Source organism: Phoxinus phoxinus (genome assembly GCF_949152265.1).
Source record: "Phoxinus phoxinus genome assembly, chromosome: 24".
NCBI classification, from domain to species: Eukaryota; Metazoa; Chordata; class Actinopteri; order Cypriniformes; family Leuciscidae; genus Phoxinus; species Phoxinus phoxinus.
In genome coordinates this window covers 15,211,293-15,233,157 of record NC_136899.1, presented here as the reverse complement: position 1 = coordinate 15,233,157, position 21,865 = coordinate 15,211,293, and the positions used below count along the sequence as shown (strand labels likewise).

The following is a 21,865-nucleotide window of genomic DNA, read 5'->3' as shown; positions in this document are numbered from 1 at the left end:
AATTATCCCATAAATCTGCTAAATAACATTTTGGCCAGGACAATTTGTTATTGCTACCTGGTTAGATAACTCGTATCATTGAAAACGATAAATGTTTGAAAATAATGTAACCTTGGGTAATAAAGCTTTTGGAAATTGGATTGTGTCCAACTGAGATACCTTTTTATTACAATGAATGGAAAAAAAAAGAAAACACACACAACACCCTTTGACAGCAGTGTCGAAAATCTAGTTTATTGATTGGATGACTCAGAGCACACAAACCCAATTATGTTTGTTTCCCCTTTTGGCTCCAACTACATCACTACAATCAGCACAGTTCATGAGTTCAGTAGAAATAAAAGGAAAGGAACAGATTTTAAACTTAAAGAACAGTGAGAACATTTTTGGTGTCAGATACCCATCATAAGAGTGTACAGAGGAAGTTAGCAAAGGGTAAGAAAGCCAATCAAGCATTGTAAAGGACAGCCATCAGGGACAAGCGGCTGGTACAGGCAGGCAGTTGGAGGGTCTACTAAAGGACATCATATCCTTTACCTTCTTATCTTTAAGGGGCAGTAAGACCCCAGGTCTTAGCTCTCTGATTTGTGGCTCTACCAAACCCTTGAGCCCTACCTCCTTAACAGAGCACTTCTGGAAAACCTGAGAAGAAGAATTTGTGAGGCAGGGAGTTAAAGGTAAGAATCTGCCCATCACAAACCTGTTCAAGATTACTGGACGTTTAATAGAAATGATCCACAGTGGGTTTTTATCAAATTATTATCTGAATATGTGTATGTGCAACAATATATATTTATTTGAGCAATGTTTAAATATTTTTATTTAATTAGACATCATTTAAATATATGTTTAATTGTATTATATTTGAAATCTAATTACATTTATTTTACATATATTCTGATTACAACGTACTTTCTATTCTAGATACAAATGTATGTCTACTAATTTAAAAGGTAAAAAGGAAATAATTTGATATTGGATTGTAGAACTGCAAACAATGGTATATACATATTTTTTTTTCTTTTCTTTTTAGAATTTATGAAAACTAGGTTGTGTATCTACAGATTTGTGGGGAACAGAAGCTAAACTTGTGCAGGGAGAAACTGCCACCGAATGAGCCACAGGGCACACACCAAAGCATATTAACACCCACACCAAGCAATTCCACAACCAAGACATTTTAAGATCAAAACACTTATAATTAGTCAGTGAGCATGTACATGTATTAACGTTTATACCCAATACGAACATTGTGTTATGCTTGCGTATGGTCTATGCGTGTGTATGTATGTTTGAGTTTCTGCGTGTCTCTCACCTGTAGCTCTGCCATAATCTTGTCTCCCTCATCCTCTTCCTCAGTGATAGCCGAGGCAGCGATAGGTGGAGGAGTAATGGGTTTGCGCTTCACCTCTGGAGGGGTCTTTGATTCAGACTGAGACGCTGTACTGTTGGACTCTTCTTCTCCCTCCTAACAAATTTAATATAATGAACATTATTATTTAATTATATTTATAGAATAATAAAAAAAATATGTAAACTGCTTACACACAAAATCCTTACTTGTCTCACAATTTCTGAAAAATTACACTCAAACACCAGAACCACACACCACATCTGCAAAACCATACACTAATTCTCTATGTAACACACAAAATTCTAACAGGAAGTATATTAATTTTCCTTGTTCAAACAAAACTATCAACATGCCACACTAATTCATCAGTGCCTCACACTAACTCATCACATGTGCAAACACTCATTGCTTTACTTAACACCAACCAATCATGGCTTTAGAATAGGCCTATAAATTATGCTTGGTTTCTGTCCAACTAAACATGGTGGATGTATTTATTTTCTTTCGGACTGTGTAATAATGTATTCACAACCACAAATGCTTACTTACGCCACAAACTTACAGTAAAAAAATTGTTTGGTTTCAATCATGCTTTCGTGTTTACCATTAATTTTTCAACATCTCTCTGCCAATTACTTTAAATCTTATACAGAAATGTACATAGGAGCTCATGAGAGAAGATCTTTAGGTTTTGAATAACTGTGTATATGATATATCCAAAAATACAATATTATGGAAAAGGTGTTTGCAACGTAAGACAAATGTTTGCGTTTGAGATGTGTTTGTGATATTTCGAATGTATTGCTTCAGTTTGCAATGGAAGAGGCAAAGTTTTGAAAATGTGTGTAAGCTGTAAACGGCTATTTTTAAAATATAATACAAATTTAAAATGACATTTAATTTTATTATTTGTACTTAAGACAACGTTTAAAAAAAATCTGTCCTACAAATACACTTGTACCGTAACAGACTCCTTCCTGCTGGTGTAAATGACCTCTCCAGAGCGGGTGGTGGTCATCCCAGTGTTGGTGGTGTAGTTTCGTCGAGGTGGGGGTGGAGGAGGGGACTTGTTAGCTTTCTCTGTGGTCTGAAGCTTAACTTTTTCCTGAGTCTTACTCTGTCTTTCTAGGTTGGATTTGATGGATAGGCTGGGTTTAAGAGGTCTCTCCAAGGCTGGCTTAAATGGCTTCTCCAGAGGTTTGGGAGGTTTCTCTGGAGCTGTCTTAGTAGGTTTCTCAGAGTTTGGCTGATTGTCATCTACAAAAAGAAACATTTAGCATAAACATCACCAAATAGTAGTCTCAAGACCACTAACATTTCTTTACGTCTCTTACCTTGTTCTGTTGGTGCTGCTGTAGGTTGTTTTTTTTCTATCACCTCCTCCAGGGAGGCAGGAAGCACTGCAGGAGGAGAAGGAGAGCCCTCGGGTTCGCTGGGCACCTCGAGGTTTGGTATTCCTCTCAGCATGTTGGCTTCTGCTTCCTGGAGCATCCGCTCAAACTTCTGCCCATCATAATGACCCATGTTCTGCCTCTTCTCCTCCCATTCTTTCTCTGCAGCCTGAAGATACCAAACAAAACAGTAAGTAAACAAGAGAACGCACATTTTTCACCCAAAGGCCGCGATAAACTTCAAGTGAAATTGAAGAGCTAACTAGTGTTACGTAATTCCAAACAAAATCAGGCCAAAATTAAATTCGTTTGGAGTTTGTCGGTGGAGATTACGAAATACTCACCTCGATCGACACAGCCCTGTTCTTGCTCTTGCTGCGGTTTGCGTGGATCTCCTCAATTAACACGTTTGGAGAAAGACCTTTACTATGAATGTCATTAGCAGAGACTCCATTACTGCTGTTATTTGGTATTTGTGTCAGCTCAAGTGAAGGTTTTTTGAGCTGTTTGGTGGGTGAAGGTGTAGACTCTCGTCTCTGTGCAGAAGGGGGAATGGGTGATGGTGCTATTGATTTCTGGGATCGTTGTGAGGCTACAGGAGAGGCCTGGACATGGTGGATCACCATAGGACTTGACGTCATAACCTCTGACCTCACTATGGAGCTCTGGGGTATGACCGAGGCAGACTCAAGGGATTCAGCGATGGGCGATTCTGCTTTTTCAGAGGCAGGTGACGAGGGAACCGGGTCAGAGGGATTCAGCAGACTATCTGTGGCACACCTAGAGAACAAATAATAGTTGAAACAGAAATCTATGAGGGAAACATTTGGAATTAACTAAAATCTAGTCAAATGTAAAACCACATGCTTATTTTTATGAGTTCTATCCTATTTTTGAGGATTAAAAGCTGCAGTGTGCAATTTTTTTGAAGATCACAGCTGATTTCTTCATATGGCTATATGGGGCTCAACATTGATTCAACAATGGAAGACAGAGTTTCTGATAATCCTATTGAGATTTGAACAAACCCGTAACTTGTCCTGCACATTTACAGACATGAATATTTTGAGTGCTATATTGGGTGTATATATATAATATAATAATTTTTAACATTAAAAAAACCTAAATAGAATTAGAAATAAATTTAGAATAGAAATATATATTTTTTAAAGGTAAAGAAAAAAAAAATGAAAAAGGACATCATAATGTAATTTTATTTAAATAAAAACAAGATATTAAATAGAATTTAAGATAGAATAATAAACAGAATAATAAAAATAAATAGGAAATAAATTGTCAGTGTAGTTTAATTTTTAAATTTTAACTTTTTCCACAAACGTCTTCATCAGGACTTGTAAAAATATGTTTCATTTTGCAATTACACACAGCGGCTTTAAAATAAAACACTCTTTTATAGAATGCTGGTAATATTCATTACATTTTCACATTCGTAGAACGGCAACAGGTTTGAGTCTGATCAGGTTTGACGGGAGAGAAAGAAACTGACTAGTAGCAGATGCTCCAGACCTCTCCTCTGTTTAAACCTAAACACATGTTTACAATATGAATGAGAGATGCAGACCATAACGCTCTGGGTGGACACATACGTGGCTGGTATCGGAAGGAGTATAGGTCCGTAAAGTTTGTCATAAAGCCATTTACATTTTATTCTCAATTGAAACGTCTGTCTCAATCTCTCACTCTCTCTGTTTGTACCTGCGAAGGTTTCCGAGTGTGTCCGTGAGGGATCGGACTCTCTTCAGCATGCTGTCGAGTTTGTGGGGCTCTTCTTTGAGGAACTTTACGGCCTCGACCTCCACCCTGAGCACTGATCGCATGTGGACCTGAAGGCCTGGAAACTCTCCTGCAAGAAAAACAAAGGAGCTTTGCTGTTAATCTGAGTGTCATCATCAGCTAGGGAACTTCCTGACATTTCAACCTGTTTCTGCAGGCCGGGTCATGAAGCATTTGAGTGGGAGGTTACAAAAAAAGATCTGTAATATGCCGTTGTAGCACTGTAAACAAGTGATAAACAGCGTCACAGGCCAAGTCTTGCTGTGTCTGTTACCTACAAGGCTGTGATCTATCACAATCCACATCTCTAGGAACACAGCTAGCCCACAGTTTCTGCAAGTTGCATTACTTTAACATGTGTGGGCAGGTCTAGCACCGGAAAATATTAAACTTCCTGTAACTAAGGAAGCCACTGAAACATCTTGAACAACAAGAAAGCAAAGTCCTCCAAGAGCTCTTTCATTGAGTATTTTACCTTTCAGTCCAGCCAGGTTCTCGCCCACCTTCCTCAGGCTGACAGCTCCCTCCTCTACCTCCTTCAGTGTCACGGCTCTCTGAGACACGGCAGGGCTGGAGTCGGTCCTCAGAGTCTCCACGTACTGCTCCAGATCCCTACACACAAACACACGTGATACTTATATCACAAACAGCAACACAATTATGCTCATATTTTCACTGATGAGCCAATCCGTCCACATAAAGTCATCCAGTGAACATATATTGAAATGACACTGTTGTGACACCAGAGGGCAGTGCAGATGTCACTTTATCCTCCTGACATGTTTTACATTTTGCCAAAATTCTGGTTGAAGAAAACTATGGGAGGGCGAATTTATTGAAAATTATTACATTATGGCCACTAAGATTTGCTCATGTCACACCTATGCAGTGGTTCTCAGTTGTCTAACACAATATTCGAAGGCGCCTATGACAATACTGCTTGTTTTCAATTGTTTTATTAAAAGTGTCCATGATTTGCTATTTAACGGTTTCTAATTTTGCTTTGGAGGTCTCCTACAATAGATTTACATGCATCCAATTAAAAAAAACACTTACATTTTCTCATAATAATATACATTGCAGCATCGCCTCTTTTCACAGTCTCTGAAACAGTTTGATAAATATTCAGTCTCTCTAAACCCCTCCTTTCTGAGATCCTACTCTGCTCTGATTGGTCAGATGACCCAGTCAGCTGTGATTGGTCTACCACTTACGGCGCAGTGTCAGAAACGAAACAGCCATTACATCTATGAATTTCAGCTACTAATTTTTGTGATTCCAGAAGTTTCAAGAATCGCATGCACTTCATAAAACATTAGTTGTTGAGGAGAAACGTTACCCTTTTTTTTTTCATAAATATCTACTTACATTGTGATTCAAACTATGCTTACTGTATGTTGCAACTCATAAGAGTTAGATGCTAATAATTAGCCAGTTTTCACTCCCACTTGGCACTTGGTGAGTGTTCATTTGGGACTGTTATTGTAAGCACTAACACAGGAATAAAATATTATGCTGAAGTTTCATGTAAGCAGTTTTTACACTGCTTATTTAATTGGTCTGCACTAGTTATTTGGCATTTTAAAAATCCGATTTTATGTTATGATGGTGCATTCTGGTACATTCATGATAGTTTTTTTTTTTTCTTCACACTTTATGTTTCGTAATTAAATTATGCGGTTCTTTCACATCCCTCAGCCTCCACATGTGTAAAAGTCAAACTGTCCTTGTTGGCTCAACGTTTCACTGCTCACAGGCACCCAGAGACCTCTGCTGACTGGGCACTGGCTTTAAACCAAGGGAAACAGAGTGTTAATGCTTCTCCTGATCTCTGGCTAGCGTTAATTCCCACTGAGATCTGTTTTGAATGTTTAAAGCTGTCTGGAGAACACGCTTGTTAACCAGCTAAATTAAAGTGGGATTTAATTACGGTTTACGTGCAGCAGGGCGGACAGGGCTATAATGAGTTAAAAGAGGGGCTGTAATGAATCGTATAAGGAATGATTGAGAATAAAAGGCATTTGATTGCCCGGAGGGAGGGAGAGAGGGAGGGATTTAGTGTGTTGGGATATAATTTACAGTTTTTACAGTATAAAACCATTACGCCTAGAGAGTCCCTGCAAACCACATATACAATTGTGTGTGTGTGTGTGTCGTACCCCAGCTGTGTGAGAACTCTTTCCTGCATGCTGAGATATCGGTGTCTCTCTTCCTCCACCAGCGTCCTCTGTTTCTGTGTCGGATCGTCCTGTCGTCTCAGTATTTCTGCCAGCTTCACACTGATCTCTTGCTCTGCATGCTTTATCTGAGCACGCATACACTCCTGATTCTGAAGCTGAAAACACACACATAACCATAAACCATTTACTACAGCATACGCTATTATTCAAAAGTTTAGGGTCTGTCTCTCAGGCTCACCAAGGCTACATTTTATTTAAATCAAATTTGTGAAATATTAGTACAATTTAAAATGACTGTTTGCCCTTTCAATATATTTTAAAATATATTCCTGTGATGCAAAGCTGAATTGTCAGCATCCATTACACCGGTCTTGTGTGTCGTATGATTCTCCAGAAATCAGAAACATTTCTCATCAATTATCAGCTTCATATATTTGTGGAAAATGTGAATATTTTTTTTCCAGTATTCTTTGATGAATAGAAAATTTAAAAGAACAGCATTTTAAATATACACATACAGAAACCTTTGTAACATTCAACATTAAAGTCTTTACTGTCACTTTTGATCAATTTATTGCATCATTGCTGAATAAAAGTATTAGTTTAAAAAAAAAACCTTACTGACTTTTGAACAATAGTGTATAATGATTTTAATGTAAAAACTGTAAAAAAAAAGAAATGATTCATCAATACACATTTTAAAACCGTTTTTAACATTTACTTTCGGCTGTTATATAAAAGCCAGTGCCAGTGAAGTAAAATATTACAAAATAATACCAAAGCCCAATTTTCAATCCACTCAAATCCTAATGGCTAAAATGAATTTCCTCTATATTGTCACAATACACTAGTTAAATGAGTTATGAATGTTGTTTCATGTTATCTTCAACATAAATATCAACACTATAAGACACTTGTTGAACAAAATAAATATTATAAATGCAGGTTTCTCATTATACTAACTGATTGGCACTCTTATTACCTGTAGTTGTCTGATATGTTGCAGTTGGAGGCGGAGCTCAGAGACATTCCTTCTGAACAGGTGAAAGTTAACATGCAAGGGGGCGGGGCCTAGTGGTGGTGTAGGGGCGGGGCTACGCTCAGGAGGTGCTGCAGCAACTTTTGGTGCTAATACTGGAGAACCTCCTAAACAAAACATAAAAGTAAAACACACAAAAACATGATATATATGTAGTGTGTAATATTTCATGGCCTATGTGGTGAAAAGGTGCCAAAGTCAGACTGTGCTCTCAAACTTATGTGTGGGACAGTTATGCAGATAATATTGCTGGAAATATTGTTTTATAGATTGTAAACATTTAAAAAGGGACTTTAATATTTGTATAGCTCAAGAAATGATGGCTGATTTATTCAATTTGAGTACCTAAACAAAGGTGTATTCACATAAATTGGCCCTAAGCTTAAGGATTTTTGATATTTGTTGTTGTACCCATATTTGGCTTGGCAATATTACATTTCAAACTCGACTGAGCAGCACAACTGATAAACAAAATACAGCAATTCAAGTCAGTTATTGCAAAAGTACATAATTTATGTGCGTGCACAAGACAGCGTGTAGACATGTTTGTTCTTTTGCGGCTTGTGCTATCTGAGGGACTCGTTCACGTCAGTGTATATATGTGTGGAAAGAGTGGGAGAACTTGTGCAGGCAGCATTTCTGAGTGACAGATGAATGGGAGAAGTATGATTGTTGGGATGCTTTCACAGCCACTGCATTACAATCTGCTGCTGTGAGAGCCAACACACACACACACACACACACACACACACGGGGCGAAAAGAAGGAAATTACCTGTGCTAGATGTGCTGTGAGCCGGTGACCCGGACTTTACTGGTTTCTCGCTGGAAAATTTAAAAAGACATCAAATGACTGAAGGTACATATGCACACATATACACACACACACAGATAAAATCACTCAACAAAACGTTTGAAGTTAGTCTTTGTTACAGTGGCACAGGCGTTGCCATTCATTCAGGTACCGGCTACAGTGAGGATGAGTAGTCAATTTAGTTCATGCACAGTTAGTAAATCATCTTACCCACCAACTCTGATTACCACCACCATTAATCCATTATAGCCCTCCAATTTTCTTTTCCTATTTAATTTGGGAAACGTTGTGATATTCTGGGAACTACATTACCCAGCCTGCCCTGCTTACCTGGGGTGATCCTGGTTGCTGTCAGTGCTGTGGCTCTTTAAGAGAGCGTGCTGCACAAGACCAGTCAGACTGGCTATTTGCTCCTCCATGGCCTTCATTCTCTCTCTGTAGAGAGATAGAGCATATCGCACTCTTACTACTGATGGGGTGTGTGTGGGGGGGCGGACGAGGGGAAAGCATATTGAAATAACAGTGGGACTATATACCTCATGAGATGGCTCAGTTAGCAAAGGCCTTTTTACTCTAATTCCCAATTAATAAAAATACAGTTCTGTTTCTGGATGCTAATGTTGAAAACAGCACAACTGTTTTCAACATTGATAATAATAAGAAATATTTCTTGAGCATCAAATCAGCAAAGGATCGTGTGACACTGGAAATTCAGCTTTGGCATCACGGGAATAAATGACGTTTCACAATATATTAAGCCCGAAGCAGTTATCTTAAACATAATTATTCATAACGTTACGGTTTTACTGCGTGTTTGATCAAATGAATGCAGCCTTAGTGCAGGTAAGAGACTTTAAAAATGTATTTCTCTAACCGACCCCAAACTTTAATAGTAACACTTTAATGGTAGAGTATGCTGCCATTCATAACATGGGAATCTTGTTTTGCACAGAGATTGCACAGATAAAACAACTTGAAGTAAAAACATACACCCTTAGAAATATATTCACCACATTTAAATTACAAATCACTTCCTTAAACGATTCAAGGTTAATGTTAACTGCAAAAAGAATTAAGCGAAAGAGAGTACGATCTGGACTCCTGCCTGTGATCTCTGTTGCATGTACCAAAAAAAAACCCAATACATCACAATCATTAACTTGTCACATCAATTGAAAAAATACTAAAGCATAAAAAAAAGATAAATTAAACTCTCATGATGTTTATGGGTACAATTCTCATAGGACCCATTTGCCCTTTCTGTGCCAATGCACACACTGTTCAAACCACTATTTCTTTGCTCTACAAGATAATGTTAGAAACGTCTGGCCTGAATGTGCTCTTCTCTGTAAAAACAGTTTAGCATGTTGACTCTGTGTATTGACTGTTCTCTACTAGCGAGTACATCGCCAAGCACAATAAATCTGACTTACAAGGCACATTCAAGCATAAAGGGTACGATTAAGTCCACTTAACCAACACCGTAAACCAAAGCTGTCTGAACTACAGTTCAAAGTCTTTTTGTGAGTTACGTAAGGCTACTTGAAAACAAACCCAGCTAAATAATTCATGTGAACATAATAACGGCTGCTAGTATTTAGATGAGACGTTGTCGATGTGTTTTTGGATGCAGTTAGGGAATGACATGATGCAGCGGAAGACAACATACTGATGCAGAGTTAGAATATGAACATGAATGCTAATGTATCCTGTTAGTTCTTTCCATGCTCAGATATCCCCGCTCGCTCGTAAACATTGACTCACCGTGTCTGAGGGTCCGTCGGGGGGGCCAGAGGATTGTGACCCTGGAGATCCGGGGTGGCCGGGGACCCAATGCCACCCCTCGTCTTTACCATGGTGTCCATTGTAACAGGAGCCTCCTTCCTAAATGATTGTCTGACAGGAGAGGCCCTCTCCATAGTCATGGAGCTCTGTGGTTGGCTTGTGTGAATCTCCATCATTCGCATCTCGCCCATCCGGTGTGGGGAAGAGGGCGGGGTTTTGGAGCCGAGCATAGGAAGCTGGCTATCCGTGTACTTCCTACTTTTCTGTCGGAAGAGTGAATGATGGTCCGGGGGCTCCATAGGAACACCGGGGTTACTGTAAGAGCGCATGGTGGCACGGTGGTAGCCATGGTCTACTGCATCAGGGGGCAGGACCTGGTGATGTAACATGTAAGGGTCAGCGTAATGACTTTCGGCTCGGGCGGGCAGCGACATGCTCTTCGCATGCTCTACGTCCTCGTCTGGTTTTACGTCCCGCCGCTCGAGGATGGCGCTCGGGCAGGGGGAGGATGCGCGGGCGGGTGCGGGGAGTGTGTGTCCGGACCGCTCACGTGGCATTGTGGCAACCCCACCGCCAGAGACGCGTGGGCCGAAGGGAATGCGAGACGGGGAGGGGGGCATCGCATGAGGTGTGGTTGGGGACATGGAGCCCTGCATGTGGGGTGGAGGAGGACCCATCGGCGGCTGCCGGAGAGGATGACCATCCCGTCCAGCATACATCATCTCCCTGTGAACCTGAACGAGAGAGAGGACATGAGATTTCACATTAAAGGAGAGTAAAACATTTCAAATCCTGCTGAAATTAAACCGCTTAGTTGATCGGTCAGCCAGCTTAGGCTGGTTATATTTCAGCAAGGAAAGTAAGAGATATGTTCAAATTATACATAATGTATTCATATATGTAATATGAACACAAAATGTTCATTGTATTCGATAACATGGCTACAAAGTGGCTTATGCAGCCCAAAAATAATAATAAACAATTATAAACTTAAGAACCTTAAAAAATACAAGCTGAAATAACATGCAAATTATATTTCTGACCATATTTCTACATTTAAATCCAAACTATACGTAATAGAGGTTATTAGGGAAAATTTGAGAATAAAACTACACTAAAGTACACTTACATGGTTCTAAATCAGCATTAACCCTAAAATAACACTGTTTTTGTTATTGGCATTATTTATATACTATTGTAGTATTGTTTTAAAGGTTTGAATTAGATTTTATTTTTATATTTTCAACTTGTTATTTTAATTTTAGTTTGTCTTATTAATTTTGTCATTTCATTTGTTTTTTTGGTCTATTTAGCTTTCATTTATTTTATTTCGGTTTTAATTTTAGTAAGTTTAGTACTTCAACTTATTTTATTTGAGTTAATTGACGTTTAAGGTTTTCATCTAATATGTATATTTTATTTTAGCTAGCGAAAAACGATTTAGGAATAATAGTTTTAGTTTTAGTTGAAAATAACAACACTGATGAATACATGTAAAAATGAGGGTCCATGTGATCTTCGGTGTTCCAGTTTAGTCTAAATGGCCTTTCTGTTCAGCCATCACAGTGAGAAAGGAGTGTTACATTTCCATCTCACATGTGAAATGAAAAGGGTTGAGAGAAGTCAAAGAAAGACTGAGAGACTATGGTATTCATGGTTTAAAAAAAGAAAGAAAAGTATTCTTGGACGGAATAATATGTCATTGTTCTCCGGTTAAATTCGGGGCACCTGTAATCTCTTTTTTAACAGGCAGCACGCAGGCAGCCTGATCTGACCTGACCACCCAAGAAGGTCCCACAGAGTAGACTAATCACACTAATACGCTTCAGATGGAAGCTTATATTTTTGGGGGAGAAAACGTGCAAGTATGTGTGTGTGTTTGTGCATCAAGACAAGTGGTTATGGTTCACACATCCCACAATGTAATTAACCGGCAGAAGTGGATATAGTATCGCATTAAACAGATGTCTGCATTCATAGAACAATACTACTGGTTTACCACAATCTACAGTAAGCAGAAGATGGATTGATAAGACACTGATAAACTGCCATTTCATTCAGAAACAATTAGTAAACGTGACAGACGGAGACAGGGAGAGAGAAAAAACATACTTATCTGCATCTGGTAACTGACTGCAACAAAGTTAAAGATAAAAAGTATGACCTGAGCAGATAAAAGATTTCCGATCAGCTCCAGAATGCAGAACTTCACACCTGAGGATACTAGACAGACAAACTCCAATGTGTCTCCAAACTCAGCAATGAGGAGCAACAGGAAAAACCATATGACTTGACAGATGAAAAGAATTCAGACAAAAACTGGTTCAGAGTGAAACTAGATGTTTTCCTTTTTCGGTGCGTAAAATGCCAGAAACAAAAAAAGTCATTCAGACTTTTTCCATCACCTCAGGCCCAATTTCATTTAGCAAAAAACCTGTTTTTATCAGGTTCCATTTAATTAGAATGCCACATTAGAAGGCAGCTGGTTATGAGGGCAGAAGAGAGCAAAGAGTTATTGTCTGACTATTTCTGCCTCATCCAAAAATAGAAAACAAACAAAGTGGAAATATTATATACAGAAGTAACAGACAAAAATGTTCTTTTAAGCCAAAGAGATTTATAGAATAAAAGAAAGACGACAAAATGATGTTTCTTTGCTCGAAGCGTCGCCCTGTCTCTCTGTATCTGAAACAATGAGCGCTTTGTGCAGGAGTGAGTCAGCGCTCAGGCTACACCCAGAACAGGTGAGAGACTTCCAAGTCTTTATGTCCTTCAGTACAACAGCATGCGTTTCTACAACATCATACCAGCATGGTGAATCTTATAAATAAATATGCATTTCACCTGCTTTACCGCTTTACACATACAGACAATATATATTTATATGTGACCATGGACCATAAAACCAGTCTTATGTGTCAATTTTTTAAAATTGAGATTTATACATCACCTAAAAGCTGAATAAAGGCTAAATAAATAAGCTTTCTATTGATGTATGGTTTGTTATGATAGGACACTATTTGATAGACCGAGATACAACTATTTGAAAATCGGGAATCCGAGGGTGCAAAAAAATCTAATTATTGAGAAATTCACCTTTAAAGGTTTCAATTACTGTGGGCGATTGTGATGCATCCACTCACAAAAATTACATTTGTATATATTTGAGGTAGGAAATTTACAAAATAACTTCATGGATCATGATCTTTATTTAATATCCTAATGATTTCTGACATAAAAGAAAAAACGATAATTTTGACCCATAGAGTGTTTTGTTGGCTATTGCCACGAATATACCCGTGCGACTTATGACTGGTTTTGTGGTCCAGGGTCACATATATGCAAAAATGGAAACTTTCTTTGAAGTAAAAGAAGTGAAAGCAGGGGAATCACATTACGAAATAAATGTTTTCCCCCAAAAAAACGTTGGCCACAATTATTGGCACCCCTAGAATTTTTTTTATGAGTAAAATATCTCTGAAGTATATTCTGATTAATATAAAACATTTTTATCATGCCAGGGTGACAAGGAACACGACATTTTTAGCTATGACTTCTTGTTTAACAAGAGTATAAATATGAGGAAACACAAAGGCCAAATTGCGATAATCATTCATCAAAATTACTAAAACCAAAGAATATAGTTCTGATGACGTGCAGCAAAAGATTGTTGAGCTTCACAAAATAGAAAGTGGCTGTAATAAAAAAGCATTGAAAATCCACATTTCCAACATAAGGGCAATAATTAAGCAGTTCAAATCAACTAAAGATGTTACGAATCTGCCAGGAAGAAGACTTGTCAGTATCGTCTTAAAGCACGTGAGGAGGAACGTTTGAGTGGCCTAAGACTCTCCAAGGATCACAGATGGAGAATTGCAGAGTCTTGGAGTCAGAAAGCCAAAAAAACAAACAAATTCAAACAACCCCTACATCACCACAAGTTGTTAGGGAGGATTTCAAGTAAAATCCTCCTCGCTCATCCAAAAACAAACTCCAGCATATTCATTGGTCAGACACAACTGGAACTTCAAAAGGGACCTGGTTCTATGATCAAATAAAAAGCCTTTTAGGATGTGTTTGGTGCACACAGGGATAAAAAGTACCCCATACCGACAGTTAAATATAATGCTGGAGGGTCTATTTTCTTTTTTCTTTTTTTATGGAGGTCCTGGACATCTTGTTCAGATACATGGTATCATGGATTCTAGCAAATAAGAACAGATAAAAAATTAAAACCTGACCGCTTCTGCTAAACCTAATAACGGGCCGTGGTTGAATCTTCCATCAGGACAATGATCCAAAACAAACATCAAAATCAACACAAAAATGTGTCAATGAGCACAAAATGAAGCTTCTGCCATGACCGTCCTAGTCCCCTGACCTGAACCCATATGAGTGGGGTGAACTGAAGAGAAGAAGTACCAACATGGATCTGGGAATCTGAAGAATCTGGAGAGATTCTGTATGGAGGAATGGTCTCTGATCTCTTGTCAGGTGTTCTCCAAACTCATTATAGGAGTAAATTTACAGCTGTTATCTTGAGAAAGGTGGTTGCAAAAAGTATTTAATAAAAGGATGCCAATAATTATGGCCAACGTGTTTTGAAAAAAATATTTATTTCATAATGTGATTCCCACTTTTCGATGGTTTAAAAGTTTATAGAGAGCAGGTTCTGCAGTATTACTTGGAGTTTGATACCCTGGGAGGCATAGCAATCATCTCCAGATGTTACCTGAGCAACGCCGTCTGAATAACATGAAAGTTCTTGCCTGTCTCAACATCTCCGGGTTCTCATCTTTTCATTTTCTCTGCATTACCTTAAAAGGTAGAGAATTTTGCTGGAGGAAGGTTGACATGAAACATTAAACCTGTGATAAATAAAGAAATCAAAAGATGATGGAATGAGAACATTTGGTTTGAGTTTGGCCCAAGAGGGATTAAAGACAAATTCTGATGCCCCCTTTTCCACTTATTTTCTGCTCCTCTTTCTTTCTTAGATAAAATGCCACAAGGTCTTGCAGAAAACCTATGACCAGAAAGTGTAGGCAAAAAGACACCATCACTCTTGACACACACCCCGTGCTATGATCAACTTTAGATTCCTTGCAGAGAGCTGCATTGCTTCTTATGGGTCTGTTTCAAATTAACAGTCATCTGTAAACTGTGGTCAGTCACGCTGCACAATAATCTGCTTTCTGTTTTAACAGACTGGTATGCGGTTGAATACGTGTGAGCTCAGATGTGTGTCGCGTGGGTAGTACGGATACGAACTGTATCTGTACACTCAAAAATGCTGTGTTGTTTATTTTTTTTTACTAAATTGCAGTTAAAATAAATTAGAAATTAAATGAACTGCTACACAGAAACGTTTACATTCATTGTTACGCCTGCCTGCTGGAGTGCCTATGATAGCCACCAGAGGGCACTCCGCCCAATCCCTTTGCCATTCCATCATGAACTACATTTCCCATAAACCTTTGCCTGGACTCATTATTGTGTGATTACATCCAGCTGTGTGTCATTAGCTTGTTATGTCTGTGTATATAAGCCCTGTGTTTCCTCTCACTCTTCCTCTTCTAAGTGTCACACTGCATTTCCGAGTGCTCTCCCTCCGGTTACCCATAGATTTCAACGGAGAAAAGTGAAGCCAATTACAAGCACTCATTTCCTGATGGTTGAGCGTAGTGCGCAGGCTCAAACTGAGCTTGCGACGTGAGCAACCTGTCTGACAGTTGTAAGTCTTCTAGTAGCTGTGCCGAGAGAAATCTGAATAATTCCCTTCCGAATCTCACAGAGACGGAGAGCGTGATTATTAGCTGTCCATGAGCTGTCCATGAGCTAGCAGCAGGAGCAACTTCTGCCTCTATCAGACTTTATGCCTCCACGTCCCCCCGATTGCTTGCGAGCTTCTCTGCTTGTCTACACGGTAATTTCTCGACTGTGCGACAGAGTCGAGTGGTAATGACGCAATCGTTAGCCTATTTTTAGAAAAACGGCTTCTACGGGGCCATAACATGCGATACAAAGTAATGGAGCCTTTTATGCATTGTCGTGTTTCTTTAGAAATAAATAATGGACAAATGGATTCTTTGGACGCCTCAAATGTAAAGTTCTGACGCCAAAATTGTCAATGAGTCAATGGATTGCTAACAGCAGATGATGGTCTGCTACAATGGCGGCCCCCGGAGAAGCTTCAGTTTCCGGCTGATTGATTACCCCATTGGTTTTTCTGCCCTGTTGTGTTTTTGGATTATCTGAACTGCGTTTTCACTCATTGCTAGTGGTGGGTAGATCGAGGCTTCGTGGAACACTGAAACAGTTGAAGCAAATGTGCCGTATTGTGTCGAGGCTTTGAAACAATCTGACACCCGTCTCCACAGTGACCCCTAGTGATCAGAACGGTGTAAATGCAATAAAAACCTGGGCCAAACATGCGTAAAAACACCTTTTACATATCTATTTATTTTTCAATAAAATCTTTCAAATGCAATTATCTAATCATTTAATAAGATTATCAAGTACATGTTCTTTTATCAATTGTCAGGGTTTGTTTTGTCCTATGACTGGTCCAGCTAACAGGCCAAGAGACTACCATTATTCATTTTAATTATACTATTGTCTAATTAAAACATTTGTAAATGTATAAAAGCAACCGACAGTTGTTCATTGGTTCTCAGTGACTCCTCAGAGATCATCGCCCCCAGCGGTGAACCATTGACATTTCAAAGTGTTTCGAAGCGGTTGACAAATTGAAGCCTCGTTGACTAAAATCACGTGACTCTGGCAGTTTTATACACGCTCCGAACCATTTATTCGGAACAAAAGATTTGTAAAGGTTTTGAAGCTTCATGAAGCAGTGTTTTTGAAATTGCCATCACTACCTATTGCCTGTTTCATGGATTACGATTCTGGGTTGCTCCAATAAAAGCTGCGTTTGACTCTTCATCCAAGTCTCTGGGCACTTTGTGACAATGTTTAATGGCACCGGAGGAGGTGCGTCAGGTGGAAACGCCATGCAGGTAACATCTCACCTGTGTTACAAATTAAACCTCCTGGGTGTATCACTTTACCAAATTTATATATTTCAAAAGGAACTGTCATTTCGTATCACTGAAATTAATGAAGAAGAATGCCTTAAATATCTGTAATTGAATAGATTAATTTAGACTTGCAGAGAAAACCACTATTTCCTTGTATTTATTTATATTAATTTTATGTTTTATTTATTTTCTTGGTCTAGTTTTATTATTCTTGACTGTTGTCTGGCTAGGAAATATTCAATATTGTGCAAGGCCAATTATGCTTGTCAACTGCATTTCTAAATAATTTCTTGCATAATTATAATTAAAAAAAGGGCCTATCAAGTAGGCTATCAACAGGAAGTTACAACCCGGATCAAGACTCTTCTTCTCTCTCTCCACAGACACAAATGGTGTATTTGAACAGGTGCAGGGCTTATTTGATTAGTCTGTTAAGTCTGTCTGAGTATCTCCATGCCTGTTTGAACTGAGACCGGCTGATCATGTGTTTCTTTGTGTGTGTTCGCTCATGCACATGTATGTGTGTGTGTGCGTGTACTTCAGTATAAGCACTGGATGAAAGCATAATGGATCTCTTGTCCCCTGACAGTTACAATAACAACATCTGCGGTCAAAACATCAGAGTGTGTGTTTTTGTGCACGGTCTTCATCATGTGTGTGCGTTCTGGCCTCAAATCAAGCTCAATTGCCATATCTGAATTACTGAAACAAACACAATTATACTGGGAGATTTGTAGGCAATGCTCCTAACTGGATATATTACCATATTTATACAACATGTCGTTTAGCCTGTCAAGCCTGACACAGACGAGTCAATAAACCATTAACATTGTGTCTTATGTTACATATCAACAAATAATTATGTCCTACATTTTTCACTGGCATATTGATTCATGCTCAGGTTTCATGCGAATATAAATCATTGTTTATGGACGTCCACTTCTGTGTGTTGACATTGAATGTTTCCCTTTTCCACAATGGGAGAAGATGGAAGGAGTGGAATGACGGTCATGTGACATGAAAGAAATACGATTTACTGCCTTTTGATTGGCTGAGAGATTAGAGTCATCTGTACTGAGTTTGAAGACATTTACTTCATATCACATCACTCTGCTACACATACAGACCAGAATATTCATATAAAATCCACTCACTTATAAGACCAATCAATCAGCCAACTGGTACAAACAACAACTATTGTAGACTTGAGTGTCCCAATGCAGCATTATAGGCACAAAATACTTTCTTTTATTATTTGTAATGAGATGCATTAGATATGTTTGATGAAGTACTGTCTAACTATTATCTACATTGCCTGAGAAGTATCTAGACTTAGATACACCTGCATCCCTCAACCATCATTTTTCTTGACATACTCTACTGAATTGATATAGTTAAAAATGTTATTATAACATTTGTGCAAGTGTATTAATCAGCGTATCAAAAACAGCAGTTCCAAAAATGCAAGTAACACAATAAATAAATTATAACAACTGCAGTCCAAAACAAAGAGCATATTTTCTGAAGGTTAAGCTGCTTATTTTATTGATAATTTGTTGCAAAAAGATTCTTCAGGTCTTATTTTGTGTCCTTTTTGTGCAAAGTGGCAGCTATGTTTTTACAGAAACACAACATGAGCTGGGCGTCAAACCTACGATCCATGTCAGTCACGTGGTAAAGCGTGTGAGAGCTTGTACGAAACTTAAAGCCTTGATAGCTGTTATGCAATCCCCTCTTGAAGGTGGAACAGGCTTTTTAATAGTGACAAGGAATCCCGCTCACCTCAACACACTCCAATTGTGAAGTATGTCACAGTTTCTAGCTGATTATACTTTCATTGACTACATTGAAATGTATTACTATTGTTCTAATTTGTGCCTGAACGATGGCGACCCAAGACCAAACACTTCTACAGTCACACATTTGCCTAAAAGTGAAATACCAACGTACAAATCACACAGCCATATACAAAAATCTCTTTAAACTGCCACAATGACAAACACTGACACTTCATGTGAACTTTGGCAACTGTCTGAACAACTTGTTCTCACTCTCTAGTCACCAAACTGATAATAGTCTCTATCTTTTGTATTCTTTCTCTCTCCCTTTAAACGTGTACGTATGTGACTGTAAGGTATCACTCACCATAGTTTAATCCACTTAGACATGGACACGTGACTCAAACAATGCGCCTTTCAACTTCTAACTTTGCACACATTCTCAAAACAAAAAATCACACAAAATGTAGTGAGCAAAGTCCTTCACTTCCTGGAACTTTCACAGCTTCCCTTAAGGGCTCTTACGGCAGCGTCTAAAACTCTAATCAAATGCATATTAGTTGTGCGAGTTGGTCAAAGCCAAAACGAGGATTACCACAGACAAAAGTCTGGGGCTACCTTGTTAAATTTGGGGAAACACAGAGAGAAAATGAAAGCCTTGCGATCTAATTTCCGTTACATCACCGCCAAACAAACAGGGCCGGCATGGCAAGAGATTAGAGAGGATTATGGGAGGAAAAGGAACGAGGAAAAAGCCTTTGCTTTCTATTCAGTGCTTCCACCAATTCTGTTTCAATCCTGATCCAATCCCCCTGAAATTAGGCCCGGGGGACAAAGACGGACATGAAAGGATTGGAATGGGGTGACTGGGGTGGGGGTGACTCTAACTGTGAAGAGCAGAGGGATCCCTGGTGATGGCCGAAAAGAAAACGGGAGGCCGGGAAGGGACCTGTTATTTAAATAATGCCCTCAGTTCATTTTTCTGAGCATGGCAAAAAATGAAAAGTGGCTACATGTGGGCATTACAGGAGGATTTGGAAAAACGGACTACTAGTAGGTTGTTCGAACAAGTAGAGAAGCCTACTATAATTACGTTTGTTAAAAGTCATGTCCACCAAATAGACCAATTACAATATGTATCGGAAAAATATCGTTGTCAGCCGATAACAGGGATTTTTATTTACCTTATCAATCAATACTCAATATTTATCAGCTGATTTAATTGTTCATGCTCATTTATAATATTTTAATTGTTTAACTGTTAAATCTTTAGCAAATCTAAAAATTACTTCATTTTTCAAACTGTATATTATTATAATGATTTGATGACTGGAATAATGACGCTGAAAATTCATCTTTGCCATCACAGGAATAAATTACATTTTAACATATATTCAAATAGAAAAGTTATTTTAAATAGCAATTATATGTCACAATATTACTGTTTTTACTTTGTTTTTGATGCCTTGGTGAGCATTAGAGACGTCTTTCAAAAAAACGTACTGACCCCAAACTTTTGAACAGTAGTATATAGACTAGTGGACCTTACATGTAGGTTGTTGGGTTCTCAACTTCACCAAACTCCATAAATTATTTGATAATCTCATTTATCTAGTGCTCTCCTTGAGTAATATGTATCTGTTCAGATGTGCAGTGTGGAAGTCTGAAGTATTTAGATCACAAATATACATTTGACATTATCAAGACTAAATACAAAGCATGTCAAACTGAAATTTTCCATCAACCATTCACAAAAAACATTTCTCCGTAAAGGATTCTGACTTCTCATTGGTCTACACTAGCGTGGCACTCACCCTTGCATCTCCATTGCTTGGCCGGGCTCCATGACTGAAAGCTTGCGCTGGGTCTTTGTGGTACACCTTCAGGCAGGAGTGATCTGTGATGTTCCTGTGCGGGGAGAAATCCACATAGGTCACATATTCAGACCAAACGTCACCATCCGATCGGGGTCGCATACGGTACCCAGAAGATCGGCCACTGAGCTCTGCCACAACAGGGTGCACTAGGGCCGACGGTATATCGACACGCGAGAGCGGAGAGTGACAGCGAGAGAGGTCAAAGGAATCCCGAGAATAAAGCGATTCGCTGAGAGACACAGGCGAGCTGGAGCGAGAAACTGGAGATGAAGGTGAGAAGCTACGACTCACTGTTACAAAATCCATGGTGGCTGAGATATCCGTTAATGTCCAGACTATAATTCTCTCTAGGTCCAGAAATGATTTACTAATCCAGCATTGAGCTAAAAAGTTTGTCTATTTATGTTTTTAAGTCTCTGTCTATCTGGACCTCTCAAAATGAGTTTGCGTGTTATACCGATTTGTGTAAAGTGACGTGAGCATTTTTCTCATGCAGTCTGATATCTGGTCATGTGGCTGTAATTCACATTTACAGCCGTGATAAGAAAGGAGTTGTCTCAAAGTACATGTTGCATCATCATGGAAATGGAAATGCACTGACCGCTCCTCTGTCCACAGGACAAAATGTATATGAGTCACTATTTATAGTCTCATGATTAAAAAGTCAATGATTAAATTTGGTTGTGGCCAGTTCTTAAAAAAAAAAAAAATGAAATCATTGGATGATCACATGATTCTTTCATATGTTGGTGTGTTTTCTGCAGAAACAGGAAGTTTGAGTGGAAAGAACTGAAGGGCCAATAGCCTTTAGTCA

The 21,865-nt window shown here is 38.8% G+C and overlaps 1 protein-coding gene across 15 annotated transcripts in view; it reads right to left on the bottom strand.

The window, feature by feature from the left end:
- Positions 1–21,865, bottom strand: part of kiaa1217 (KIAA1217 ortholog) — a 124,072-nt gene that overhangs the window by 6,171 nt on the left and 96,036 nt on the right. For 8 of the 15 annotated variants that reach the window (XM_079602106.1, XM_079602108.1, XM_079602099.1 and 5 more), the window contains 13 exons: positions 20,989–21,082; positions 10,336–11,090; positions 8,902–9,006; positions 8,533–8,582; positions 7,702–7,865; positions 6,699–6,874; positions 5,015–5,151; positions 4,462–4,609; positions 3,090–3,525; positions 2,689–2,914; positions 2,316–2,611; positions 1,316–1,468; positions 538–642 (listed from right to left, as the gene is read on the bottom strand). In XM_079602106.1, the coding sequence (XP_079458232.1) occupies positions 538–642; positions 1,316–1,468; positions 2,316–2,611; positions 2,689–2,914; positions 3,090–3,525; positions 4,462–4,609; positions 5,015–5,151; positions 6,699–6,874; positions 7,702–7,865; positions 8,533–8,582; positions 8,902–9,006; positions 10,336–11,090; positions 20,989–21,082 (2,845 nt within the window). The remainder of the gene's footprint in view (positions 1–537; positions 643–1,315; positions 1,469–2,315; positions 2,612–2,688; positions 2,915–3,089; positions 3,526–4,461; positions 4,610–5,014; positions 5,152–6,698; positions 6,875–7,701; positions 7,866–8,532; positions 8,583–8,901; positions 9,007–10,335; positions 11,091–20,988; positions 21,083–21,865) is intronic. The other 7 variants (XM_079602105.1, XM_079602101.1, XM_079602102.1 and 4 more) reach the window with 2 other exon arrangements.